General features: G+C 42.4%; 1 protein-coding gene across 2 annotated transcripts in view; it reads left to right on the top strand.

Moving 5' to 3' along the window:
* The window catches only part of ODF2 (outer dense fiber of sperm tails 2), a 53,457-nt gene extending 41,682 nt beyond the window's left edge, over positions 1 to 11,775 (top strand). For both annotated transcript variants that reach the window (XM_089669019.1, XM_089669018.1), the window contains 4 exons: positions 8,219 to 8,319; positions 9,016 to 9,178; positions 9,259 to 9,384; positions 11,371 to 11,775. In XM_089669019.1, coding sequence (XP_089525145.1) covers positions 8,219 to 8,319; positions 9,016 to 9,178; positions 9,259 to 9,384; positions 11,371 to 11,544 — 564 coding nt within the window. In that variant the 3' untranslated portion in view covers positions 11,545 to 11,775. The remainder of the gene's footprint in view (positions 1 to 8,218; positions 8,320 to 9,015; positions 9,179 to 9,258; positions 9,385 to 11,370) is intronic.
* Positions 11,776 to 13,476: the final 1,701 nt, after the last annotated feature.

Raw genomic sequence — 13,476 nt, 5'->3', positions numbered from 1 at the left:
GATCTTTTCACCCTCACAGAAAAAAAAAAATCACCCTTAAAGTATATGAGTACCCTCATCTTGTAAAACAAGCTGCAGTGATGACCGAAATATTTTTTAGAGCTGGCGATTCTTAAGCTTTTACAGGTGGCGGAAAATCTTTACTGAACATTATCCAGTGAAAACAGAGCTTGCAAAGGAGTGGGCTATTCCTGTGGTTGATCCTTCCACTTCTGTCTACATCAAAACATCGCACCATACCAATTGAAGATGTTCCTCTGAAAGATTTTGCAGATAGGAAATTTGAAACACTACTAAAAGCTCTCTTTACTCTTGCAGGCCCATCCCCGCAATTTCAGTATGTTAAACTGCAGCTAACTGAACAATCAACAAGATACTGTATTTCAGGATTGTGCTGTTACAGAGCAATTGCCTTCTGCTCTGCTTTCTTGTATGGATGCCCTTGAATTTTTCACAAGACAAATTTCCAGAGTGGCTCTAATCTCCACACTTTTTGCCGTAAAATTCTACGCACATGAATGGACAGCCAAAGCTGCCTGCAAAAGGCACCGCACATGTATGCCTTTTCAAGGAAGACATCTATTTGGTGAGGCACTTGGCCAAGTCCTCAAAAGGGTCAGAGATGGGAAGATTCACTTTCACAGGGGAAGGTTCTCAGAACACCATCCTCAGGAGTCCCTAGCTCCTCTAAACGCAGAGCACCAGTCTGCTTTAACCAGGCTTCAAGTTCAAAACCTAATTTCAGCCCTTTCTTTCAGCACAAGGCTTGGTGCAGAAAGGCCACCAAGCCTTCCTCAAAGCCCTCTTGATAATGAAGGATGTCATCAATGTTACAGTTTGACTCACTGGGTCCCAGATGTGGTTTCAGAAGGATACAAAATAGAGTTCAAAACTCCATACTGTTACCACTTTTTTTTCTTTTAAATCAACCAAAAGCTTCCCAAGGAAAGATTTGCATAATGTCCTGAGCTCTTGTCCCAGGGAGTCCTTGTGCTAGTACTTCCAGAAGACAGGTTCACAGATGTCTATTCAAACCTGTTTACAGTACAAATCCTGTTTTGGACTTAAAACAGTTTCCTTTAAAATTCCAAAGTTTTACATGAAATCTGCAAGGTCAGTAATTTCCTCTATGAGACAAGGGGAATGCACAATGGACACCCAAGATACCTAGATGTGTGCTCCTATTTACCCACCTCATCAGCGCTTTCTCTGTTTCACAGTGGCAGACAATCACTTCCAGTTTGTCGCACTGCCCTTCCACCTATCCTCTGCTCCCAGAATGTTCGCAAAGGTACTTGGCCGTTTTCAGAACTCAAGGCATCCAAGTTACAGGCTATCTAGACAACCTTCTTCTGAAGGACTCATCTTTTATCCATTAGAAAATGTCCACAAGACTATTCAGATGTTCCAGGCTTTAGGATGAGTGAACAAGATCAACAAATCTGCTCTCCAGACTTCCCTTTGCCTTGAATACTTGGATCTGGTCTTGGACAAATCCCAAGCAAAAGTCCTCTCAGAGCACATGATCAAAAATTGAGATCTAAGAGACGTCCCACGAGATTCTCCTTGAGAGTTCTAGGCCTAATGGTGGTCTTGAAGGATCGAGGCAGTTCCATTTGCCCAATTCCTTTAGGGAAACTCTCCAACTTAACATCTTGTCGACCTGGAGAAAAAAAAAAGGCTTCTTTTCTGAAGGTATCCATGCTCTTGTCCAGCCAAGCAAGGAAGTCTCTAACTTGATGGGTCACCAGCCCTATCACGAGATGATTAACACAACAGATGCAGGATGGGGAGGAGTATTCCCACCTTTGACAGTTCAAGGAACATGGTCACTGGGGGAAAGCAAGCTCCCCATTAACATCCTGGAGCTCAGAAGAGTCTGGCTGACCTTGCAGCACTGGACCCCCTTTCTGAAAGGACACCCAATCAGGATGCAGTCAGACAATGCCACAGCAGTGATAAGAGATACTGTGGTATCTTGGTTTATGAATTTAATGCGTCCTCCAGGACGTTTCGTATTACGAAAAATTCGTAAACCGAAACGCAGTTTCACATAGGAATGCATTGAAAACCAATTAATCTGTTCCAGAGGTCATAGAAAAGTAAAAAAAATTCTTATCTGTTCAAAACTCTTTATAAAGTGCACTTTAAAGGCATAAATACTGTACAGGGACATGTTAAAAAATTTCCAGAATGGCTTGAAAACGCGATGCAAAAACCGCTCCAACACATCCACACTCGACGCCACGTGCTACCCAAAGACTCCAGCATGTATAGGGGCGGCGCTATGAACCTCCCAGGTGCAATGCATCCTGGGAAAACTTGCTTCGTATTGCGAAAAAAAAATTCCTAAAGTGACGCATTATTTTTAATGGACTTTCATTCGGTAAACCGAAAATTCCGTTAACCGAGGTGTTCATAAACCGAGGTACCACTGTATATAAAAAAGCCCCTGCCTTGTTGTAAACAACTCCTTCAATATCAGATGAGAGCAGCTCCCACGGTTTTGTGATTCACACAGTAATACAACTTATACAAGGTATACAAATATATTGGTGCAGTGCTCTCTTACTAAACACACTGCTACATCAATGTGCAACAAAAACTCACCCAGTGTAAAAATATAACTCATTCTATGCAATACCACTACAAGTGCTAAAAAACGATCAATTATACAAACAAAGAATACAAATGAAATGCTTTCCTATAGGAGGGGGTGGGTGAGAGACCTTGAAAATATTTCAGAAGGCACATGGACAATACTTCTAGAACAGGTCTCTGTGCTGTCATTGTTACCTACTCAACGACTGACGCAACTATTTATTCTACACAGGGTATATTGTACCGCATGTAGATTTCAATGGCACCATAGGGATAGTTCAAGTTGTCTGAGATGCTAGGGAGGACTGGCTGACCTTCTATACAGTGGGGATCGAAAGTTTGGGCACCCCAGCTAAAAATTTGTATTAATGTGCATAAAGAAGCCAAGGAAAGATGGAAAAATCTCCAAAAGGCATCAAATTACAGATTAGACATTCTTATAATATGTCAACAAAAGTTAGATTTTATTTCCATCATTTACACTTTCAAAATAACAGAAAACAAAAAAATGGCGTCTGCAAAAGTTTGGGCACCCTGCAGAGTTAATATCGTGTACTGCCCCCTTTGGCAAGTATCACAGCTTGTAAACGCTTTTTGTAGCTAGCCAAGAGTCTTTCAATTCTTGTTTGAGGTATCTTTGCCCATTCTTCCTTACAAAAGTCTTCCAGTTCTTTGAGATTTCTGGGCTGTCTGTCACGCACTGCTTTTTTAAGGTCTATCCATAGATTTTCAATTATGTTGAGGTCAGGAGATTGTGAAGGCCATGGCAAAACCTTCAGTTTACGCCTCTTGATGTAATCCCCCGTGGATTTCGAGGTGTGTTTAGGATCATTATCCATTTGTAGAAGCCATCCTCTCTTTAACTTCAGCTTTTTCACAGATGGCATCAAGTTACCATCCAAAATTTGCTGAAATTTTATTGAATCCATTTTTCCTTCTACTCGTGAGATGTTCCCGGTGCCACTGGCTGCAACACAACCCCAAAGCATGATTGTTCCAACCCCATGCTTAACAGTTGGACAGAGGTTCTTTTCATTAAATTCTGTGCCCCTTCTTCTCCAAATGTACCTTTTGCTCATTCCGGCCAAAAAGTTCAATTTTAACCTTATCGGTCCACAGAACTTGTTTCCAAAATGCATCAGGCTTGTCTATATGTTCATTTGCAAAGTTCAAACGATGATTTTTGTGGTGAGGACGTAGAAGAGGTTTTCTTCTGATGACTCTTCCATGAAGACTATATTTGTACAAGTATCTCTTTATAGTGGAATAGTGTACCACAACTCCAGTGTCTGCCAGATCTTTCTGGAGGGATCGTGCAGTCAAACGTGGGTTTTGAATTGTTTTTCTCACAATCCTGCGAGCTGTTCTGTCTGATATTTTTCTTGGTCTTCCAGATGTTGCTTTAACTTCCACTGTTCCTGATGACTGCCATTTCTTAATTACATTCTGAACAGAGGATATTGACATCTGAAAACGCTTTGCTGTCTTCTTATAGCCTTCTCCAGCTTTGTGAGCGTCAACTATTTTCAGTTTCAGTTTTCTAGACAACTGCTTAGAAGAACCCATGGTGCTGATTGTTGGGGCAAGGTCAGATGAGTCTGGGCATTTAAAACCTTTGAGATTGACATAACCTGGTCTTCCCAGACGATGATTGAGAACAATCCATGACACTGGCAGGTCTCAGCTTTGCAAAGGGGGCAGTGCATGCTATAAATTCTGCAGGGTGCCCAAACTTTTGCAGACGCCATTTTTTTGTTTTCTGTTATTTTGAAAGTGTAAATGATGGAAATAAAATCTAACTTTTGTTGACATATTATAAGAATGTCTAATCTGTAATTTGATGCCTTTTGGCGATTTTTCCATCTTTCCTTGGCTTCTTTATGCACATTAATACAAATTTTTAGCTGGGGTGCCCAAACTTTCGATCCCCACTGTACATGTGCCCTAAGCTAGGCCTTTACTGGGAGACTATTGTAAACACTATAAACATGGTATCTCAGATGTCAATAGCTCAGGAACCTCTTGTGTGTCCACTAGGAGGTCTGGATCCAGGGCTATACACTCCAGGAATTCTGATCCCAGTTACCAGGCTTTTTTTGACCTATATATTCATAGTTCTCAAATGGATATCCCCCCACCTTGAAGCGAAGCCATGTAAATTCTATACTTCCTGTAGAAAAAAGTGACCTTTTAACACAGAATTTATATAAAAAAATCCTCCTGCGCTTATATGGAGTAAATACCTATACAATGAAGCAGCTGACACTCAAAACTGATACCTTAACAGTAAAATACTATAAATGATAATATAGTGCAGTGCTAAATCAAATCAAAACATGCACATAAATATACCACATCATAATATTAAAGTGATATAACTCACAACACACTAAATATAAAGTGCAAAAGTGCTCCAAGAAAAGTGTTCACACGAAGTGTACACGGAAGTCCTACAAAACCTCAGAAACGTTATGAAAAAAACTCTCACTGTGACCAGTGTTAATGTGATCAATATATACTATAAATAATCAATGTAAAAAACACTCCAAAAAGTCCATAAAACATCCAAAACAGTGCTTCACACAGCAATGCCTCATGCAGAGTGATAATAGTGGTGATATCTGTGAAAGTGTCAGCCCACTTATCCTCCTGTGGCTAAAATGCCCCCTCACCTCCACTCTGCGACCCAAAGGGCCACTATGCCTCCAGGATCACTCCTAGATCCTTCTCCAATGCTGGCTGGTATCCTCAGTACTTCACCTGTAGTCCCCCTCTCAGGTTAGAAAAAAATGCCCACTCGGTTGAAGTATGGTACATTTCACATAGACAGAACCTCATGCATGGGTGTACTGCATGGGTTAGGATTCGTCTGGGTGTGCATTGATGGCGCCCACGCCGGATGTACGTCACCGTGTACCGGAAGCTGCGTCACAGTGTATCTACGCCTGATGAAGTCATGTGGTTGAGTGACGCAATGCGTAGATACGTCGTGACGCAGCTTCCGGTACGCGGTGACATACATCCGGCACGGGCGCCATCGTTGCACACCCAGACGAATCCTAACCCATGCAGTACACCCATGCATGAGGTTCTGTCTATGTGAAATGTACCATACTTCAACCGAGTGGGCATTTTTTTTTCAACATAGAAGTTGCCCTCAAAGATTTGACAAATATTGGGAAGCATGTTTATCTACTCCAGGCCTGGCTTTTTTTATTCATGGTAATACATCATATGTTTTTCTGGTAACAGGTTTCAGCTGTAAAAGTGTCTCTCATATACATGATAAAAAAAAAAAACAGTCTCTCTTGTGCAAATAATCAAAGATCTTCCAAGGGTGCACCTTCTTCTTGCATAAACGCCACATGCCTGAATGTGCTCTCACCTTGTAAGATGGACCTCCAATAACAACATGAACAGCATTTGGAGTAAATAACACCTCTCTTCCCAAGCAGCCTGTCGGCAGCTTCTCGCCAGATGCAGAGCCCCTCATGCAAAATAATACATAACCTAAGTCTCCACAAGTCTGTTTGAAAATTTATTAAAAAAGAAAGGCATAAAAACACTCACATGAACAGGAAATCAATCAGCTTCTTAGATGGGAGGGTCTACTGATGTCTTCATGCTGGGCAGGACCATTGTGTCCATGCTCTTCTATTGAGGAAATTGCATTCAGCAGACTTTTATGACTAGCTGACTTCTGAGTCTGTGATTCCTACCTTTTGAAAAGTAAGAAGAGCTTTCTCCAGAAAAATCTATTATTGTACCTGGAGTAAACACAGTAATTTCAGTCTCAGAGGTTGCTCTGTGCTTCTCATTTTGGCCTTCCTGCAAACAGATCTTGACCAGAACTTGCACTTAAGAATTCACAAAAGGTCAGACTTGGCTTTAACCATGTTTTTTCAAAGGCCTCTGGCTTCACTCTTCCTTGTAAAAACCATTCCTCAAGATGCATTTCGTATAAAGCCCCATTGCAACTCCTTGTGCTTCCTTGGGTTCCCAACTTGGTTCTTTCTGCCCTGCAGAAACTACCCTTTGAGCCTGTTATGGATATTCCCCTAGACTGGATCTCCCCTGCTAAGTAAACCTTTTGGTTGCAATCTTGTCTGTCAGACGTGTTTCTGAAGTGAGAGCCTTTTCCTGTAAACAGCCTTTCTTCACTTTACAATAACAGGATTGTCTTATGTCCTAGGCCAGTGGTGGGCAACCTTTTTTTTTCAACTGAGCCAAATCTCGCCAAAACCACGATTGAAATTTATTTTGAGAGCCACATTTTTAAAACTGAAAATACATCTCCCATATAGTAATTCATCCCCCATATAGAAATTCATCCCCCATATAGTAATTCATCCCCCATAGTAATTCATCCCCCATATAGTAATTCATCCCCCATATAGTAATTCATCCCCCCTATAGTAATTCATCCCCCCTATAGTAATTCATCTCCCCTATAGTAATTCATCCCCCATATAGCAATTCATCCCCCATATAGCAATTCATCCCCCATATAGCAATTCATTCCCCATATAGTAATTCATCCCCCATATAGTAAGTCCCCCCTGTGTCAATTCACTTACCTTTGCTCCGCGCGTTCCTCTCGCCGTGTTCCCGCGCCGTTCTGGTCTTCAGGGCGGACTGTGAGAGGAGAGGAGTTCGTCATGCTGCCCCGCCTACATCCTGGCTGCCCCGCCTACATCCTGACAGCTGCAGAGTCCTGACTTTTGGGGCGGCCGCCCGAGAGGAGGGAGGGGAGGGGGCGGCCGCCCGAGAGGAGGGAGGGGAGGGGGCGGCCGCCCGAGAGGAGGGAGGGGAGCGGGTGCCCGGCGCACAGAAGAGCCGCATTTAAGTTTGTAAAGAGCCGCATGTGGCTCGCGAGCCGCGGCTTGCCGACCACTGTCCTAGGCCATTCTTTCTCCCTAAGGTGGTTTAACTACTCCACCTCAATGAAGACATTGTCCTACCATCCTTATGGTTTGTTCTTAATCATCCAAAGGAATTCTTTCTACTTCGCCTGCATGTAGTCAGAGCCATTGGAGTACACCTCAAGGGTACTGTTCTGGTCAGACTGCCTGTCATCTGTGCTTTCCCTAACCACTAAAGATCCTTTGGTGAACAACAGATGCCCTAAAAAAAAACTTCTAGGTTCCTAGGGTGTATTTCTCACACACACTAGTTCTCTTCCACCTCTGTGACTGTTCTGTTCCTATTTTCACCAAGGCTTAACTGACATTTTGAAAGTCAGGTTCCACTCTGAATCTTGGGAGCAGCTTCTTGTAAATGATGCTTGAAAACATTATTTGTAGGGGTCAATGCTTAATAAACTTTAACAAAATGTTTTCTATTTACACTAGTTATTGTATGTGCAAATCAATACATTGTTTGCCTAAAACTGCATTGGAGTTACAGTATGTTAAATGGTCTGAGTAGATGAAAATACTTTAGAGAAGTAACTAGAAAGTCATATACATAAAAACAAAAATATGTTCTTAACTGAACACTTCGCTGAAGATTCAGGAGTGAAAACTGCACCAAAAAGAGGCCAGTTTTCAGAAGCCATTATTTTTCACTGTACAGTAATAGGTAAAACAAACAAAAATATAAATTTATGTAACTGCAGATGGAGCAGCAGGGAGACAAGATGGAGTCTACAAGGGACCGGTACCAGTCTGCAATGGAAGAGAACAAGCTTCTGTCCCTGAAACTGGAAGAGCTGGAGAGGTACAAAAAGATACCAAATGAGATTTTCTAAAATGTATGGCTAGTGATGACATTTTAAAATACCTGGAGTGTGCATACAATGAGTAGCTTTCCATGCTGCCTGAACATCCATTCTAAAGTGATTAAAGCAATATTTTATTTTTTCTGAGTTGGTGCATTTATTATTGTAGGAATAAGCACTTGAAGTTCTATTTTAGAGGTACGTGTATATTGATTCAGTTCCAGGCAAACCGTTCCAGTAAAATTGAAAATAAGGTACATTTATAATGCATGTGAATTGTTAGAATTACAATTATTTTTGCAGTTATGTTTAGCCAGTTTTGTGATCCACACAGCCCTGCCAACTCCTAGACCACCCTGCAGGCTACACTACAACCTCAATCAGGGCCCACCTTTGCATGAGAATGAACAAAAAAGGAATTTTCTTACCTTGATGCAGACAATCTCTGACTGGATGAGCGAGGGGTCACTGCCTTAGCAGTGATTTGCATTTTTGGCAGCAAAGGCGTGATGCCTCACTCATCCTGCCCACAAGGGTCCCGTTGACCATATGAAAATATGGATAAATCTCACCAATGGGAACACAACAATAAAAACCTGGCAGAGGATTCAACCCTTCCTGACTTATTCCAAAACTTACTCAGAGCCCTACATTCTCTGTTGGCTGACCTTTTAGATTTGTTTTGCATTTATTAGGCGGATGGAGGATGCTGGAACACAGAACAGAGAACTTCTGCAAGTTGTGGCCAAGCGGGAAGAGACAATCCATCAGAACCAGCTGAGACTGGAAGAAAAGTCCCGGGACTGTGGTTCTCTGTCACGGCAGCTGGAGGCAGCCATTGAAGAATCCCGGAGACAGGCAAGTCACCTCCATGCACGACATCTGTACCTGTACAAGGCTTTAGCAAAAGTTTTATTTCTTATATAAAACCATTACAGGTGGAACAGACCAAGGAACGAGCTTCATCCAAAGAGAGAGTGACACAAGCTAAAATACTGGAGCTGGAGACTCAGCTGAGCAGGACCAAGACTGAACTCAACCAGTTTCGACGGAGCAAAGAGGATGTAAGTTATGAGAACGGCTTAAAACCTCTTAATTATTAGAGAAGTCTGCTTAAGCATGGTTTGCATCTAAGCTGGCAAAAAAAATTCCCATCCAATTTCAGGACAAAAATAATTTACCTTCCGTTCACTCACTGAGAGCAAAGAAAAATACCCTGTAATTCAGTGTACGAAGGTGCATGTTACTTGCTTTGCTTTCTATCATAGGAAGACTCTAATATTTGGTAATTGAGCATTTGGGCACCCAATGCTGTAACATGTGGGTGGGGAGAAAGTCCTCAGCCCACTGTAAGCTCCAAGTTACACCTTGGCGCTTACACTGGTCTTGCTGTCTTTGCTCCCAGTGGCCAAACAGAGCGAAAGGAAAGCAGGGGAAGACAAGTATAAGCAGCTTGTGTGGCTGATCTGCTTTGCCCTGCATGAGTAAATCTCAGGTTCACTTTAAAACCCAAGTGAACTTTGAGTATGAAGGCTAAGCTCACCTCAATTAAAATAAAAAAAAAAAAAAAAAAAAAAGAAGAATTAAACTTACATGTTTGCAGGAAAAATTGTTTTTTGTTTTTTCACAGAAGCCTGCAAAGCATTGCACTAATGATCAGTGGTCAGTGTGTGCAATGCCACACCCTGCAAACTCTTCCTCCAGCTCCCTGCCCATACATGCCTTTAATTGGAGAGCTGGAGGAAGTGTCAATGGACTGCAAGTATGGTGATTACATATCTCTGTGAATGAATGATGCGGTTGTGTGGGTAGAGCCAATTTCATATTTGACAGCTGATGCAGGGGAAAAGAAACCTTGCATGCTGTCACAGGGGGAGGAGCAGGGTTGCTTAGCAACATGTTACACCCTAACCATAAGTGTAGCATGTTTTTAAAGGTGGAGTTAGCCTTGAACCCACTAAATATATTCCAGGTACAGCAATACAAAGTGTGATAAAGCAGAGCTCCACCCAAAAGGGGATGTTCCGCTTTATTGCATTGTACCCTGCTCCCCATTAAGGATTGGCACCTTTGGGGAGCAGGTACCTGAATTTGACAGGTACCCGCTCCCACTTCTGCTGCGATCACCCAGGCGATCGGAAGCGCAAGTTGTCCTCCCTCCCCGTAGTCTTCTGGGACACGTGACAGGCCCTGGAAGACTACGGGGCCATTCACAAAGCTCAGCTCTTCCCAAGCATGCGCAGTGGACACCCGGCTGTGAAGCTGCAAGCTGTCACAGCTGGGTGCCCACACTAAAAAATGCTGGCGCCAGGGAGACAACATGGCCGGTGAAACCAGCAGTGGTGACGATACTGCTGAACCGAGGGACAGGTAAGTGTCTGTATTTTAAAAGTCAGCAGATACAGTTTTTGTAGCTGCTGACTTTTTTTTATTTTTTTTTTTCCTGCTAGAACTCCACTTTAAGCCTTAATGTTGAGCAGAAATTCCTGGCCCCTGCCAGTAGGCTACCGAAGCAGAGCTCACACTCCCTGCCAATTGGGGAGCTCAAGCTGTGGCTGAGTAGGGAGTATGTTGGACCTTCGCAGAGAGACCACTGTTTCCTCACAGAAAGCATGGCTCCTCCTCAGCTGCATGCTATCAAGGGAAATAATGTTTTTTACTTGGACTGGATGCTTTCTAAAGAAAATAGACTGTAAGAGTCTGGAAACATTTTGTCTTAAAGCTTTGATCTTGAAGGTACTTTGCCAATTTAAATCTGAAAGTTCAGTTGGGCTTTAAAGTAAGTTATTATGTGAATCACCCTTGGCTATCCCTAACCCAAGCCTCGCGTGCCTCTCCTTTTATCTTGTTCCTTACACAACACAGTGGATTCAGCATTGACAGGTGACTTGGCATGTAGTTTCAGTTTACAAAGTGGAGTATTTGGTCTTGACTTCCTGCTGTCTTTGTTTGCTGTATAATGAATGCTATCTGGTTCATTTACACCAGACTAAATTTTAATTTTATTTTTTTAATTTTATATATTTTCTTTTTTTTTTAATTAAATGTAGGGAGAGCGTCGATTTCAGAGTCGCCTCCAAGATCTAAAGGACAGGCTGGAGCAGTCCGAAAGCACTAATCGCAGTATGCAGACCTATGTCCAGTTCCTTAAATCCTCCTACACCAATGTTTTCGGTGAGGCTGCTATGTCTAGTTCTCCGATCCGTCCTCGCACGCCACTCTGAGTAAAAGTACTGAGTGCCTATCATGGAGGAGAGATGTCCCTTACAAGCACAAAGGTCACATAAACTGAGTCTTCCATTGGTCAAAGCAATTGTGGGCCATACAGGCACCAAACATTATCTTTACTGTGAGTAGCTCCATGTGCGTGTCAAGGGCCCTTGACCTTTCAAAGGGGTGCTTTTTATCCTACATTTTGTTAATAAACTATTGATTAAAAAATGTAAAAACATTGACTCTGCAAAACTGTGGACCAGTGTTTCCCAAAAAAGATGCTGCAGGCAGCATCCAAGCACAAAATTCTGCAACCTAGCAGGTTAGCTCTTTTATTGGATACAAATCTCTACAGTCATGTTACATAGTAGATGAACCAAATTATGAGAGTTTAATCCGAAAACCTAGGCTAACTGTTGATAGAAGACTCTCACTGCAGAAGTATATACACTTGTCCAAATGGTACATTTACGCCATGTTCATCAACGTGAGGCAATCTGATCCTCAGATCACCATCTCACATCTATGGTTAGCCCTAGGCACTATTGAAAATGATATTACAGTTTATACAAAAAGCTCCAGTCAAGGCTTGTCACAGAGAGTGCTGTGTGGAGGTGAATCTTCAAAAACACTTGACAACCTACATGGTTTACCAGAATCAACATATCAGGTTTATATTTAATGGATTTAAAGCTGAACTACAGGCAGAGATAAAAAATAAAATACATGCAGTTAAAGGATAAATTCACCTTTACAGAAAAAAAATAAATGCACATATTTGTTCTGACAAAAAGTGTGCATTCATGATTATTTTTTTTTCCGTGCAGGAGCATGGAAAGCATGCAATGTGGGCACCTGCAGACATGTCCTTCTCTCAGCCTGTACCTCTCTAGGGGATTTCTGCTTAAAAGCCAGAGTATATATCAGTGGACTGTGAAAGAGCTCTGCAGTTCCCCCCCTAAGGCATTGAAACTACAAGTCTGTCTGCCGGGGTGACGGCTTGTACTTGTAGTTTACTCAAGTAAAACTGCACAGCTCAAGTAGACCTGCACAGCCGCTCTGTTTTAATAAAATGACAACGGGTTTAGGGAGGGGAGGGGGGATCGGGGGCAGGAGCTGGAACATGTTATCTGTTTCACCCTAAACACAGGTACACACATTTACATGTTCCAAAAGGTGAACTTGGCCTTTAAATATTCACTGAATAAAAAGCGTAAATATATTTTAAATACATAGTACCTGGTAGTAGTCTTCTGATCAGCTTCATGTAATCTCTGGTACATTGTCACCCAAGAAGCAGCACTAGAAGCCAGCCAGCCTCTGATTCACTAACCTGAATGAGCTGGTGAGATGAACAGAGTGATAACTCATTCAGTATACTGCTGTCTAATTATTGTCCATCTGGCTGGGGATATGTCCTTGAGAAAATTGTTCTGCTGCAGCAGAGGTCACAGGGTGCTTGGATCGCAAAAACCTAAATCCTCTGGCCTATTAAAAAAAATATATATATATATACATACATATATATACATATATATACAGGCAGTCCCCGAGTTAAGTACATTCGGCTTACGTAATACTCATACTTACGTACACTTCCCTCGGGACCGGAAGTCAAGCTGTCAGCATTCTTGTGCAGCAAGCTGATAAGAGACTAGCTGATAAGAGACATCAGAGAGACATAAGAGACAGAGACATCCATTGCTCGTTACTTGTGGGGCTAGCAGTGTCTGCCCACTATCTCCAAAGTGATTTAAGACTGTCTGTCTGCACCTCCGGGGAGAGGAAAGGAGAGGCTGTCAGGCTGCTCACTGAAGTGATCCTCCGTCTGTGCAGGGGGGAGGGGGCAGCGTGTGCTGTGTAAAGGAGAGCAGAGTTCTCTCATACAGTACATTACAGTACAGTGTATTTTTACATTTGGATGTCGGAGACACTGTTGCTGC

The sequence above is a fragment of the Staurois parvus genome, unplaced genomic scaffold (genome assembly GCF_062004578.1).
Source record: "Staurois parvus isolate SC_StPar_1 unplaced genomic scaffold, SC_StPar_1.0 ptg000068l, whole genome shotgun sequence".
In the NCBI taxonomy this organism is placed as follows: Eukaryota; Metazoa; Chordata; class Amphibia; order Anura; family Ranidae; genus Staurois; species Staurois parvus.
Note: the sequence above shows the minus strand (reverse complement) of the source record. Positions and strands in the feature narration are given on the sequence as shown.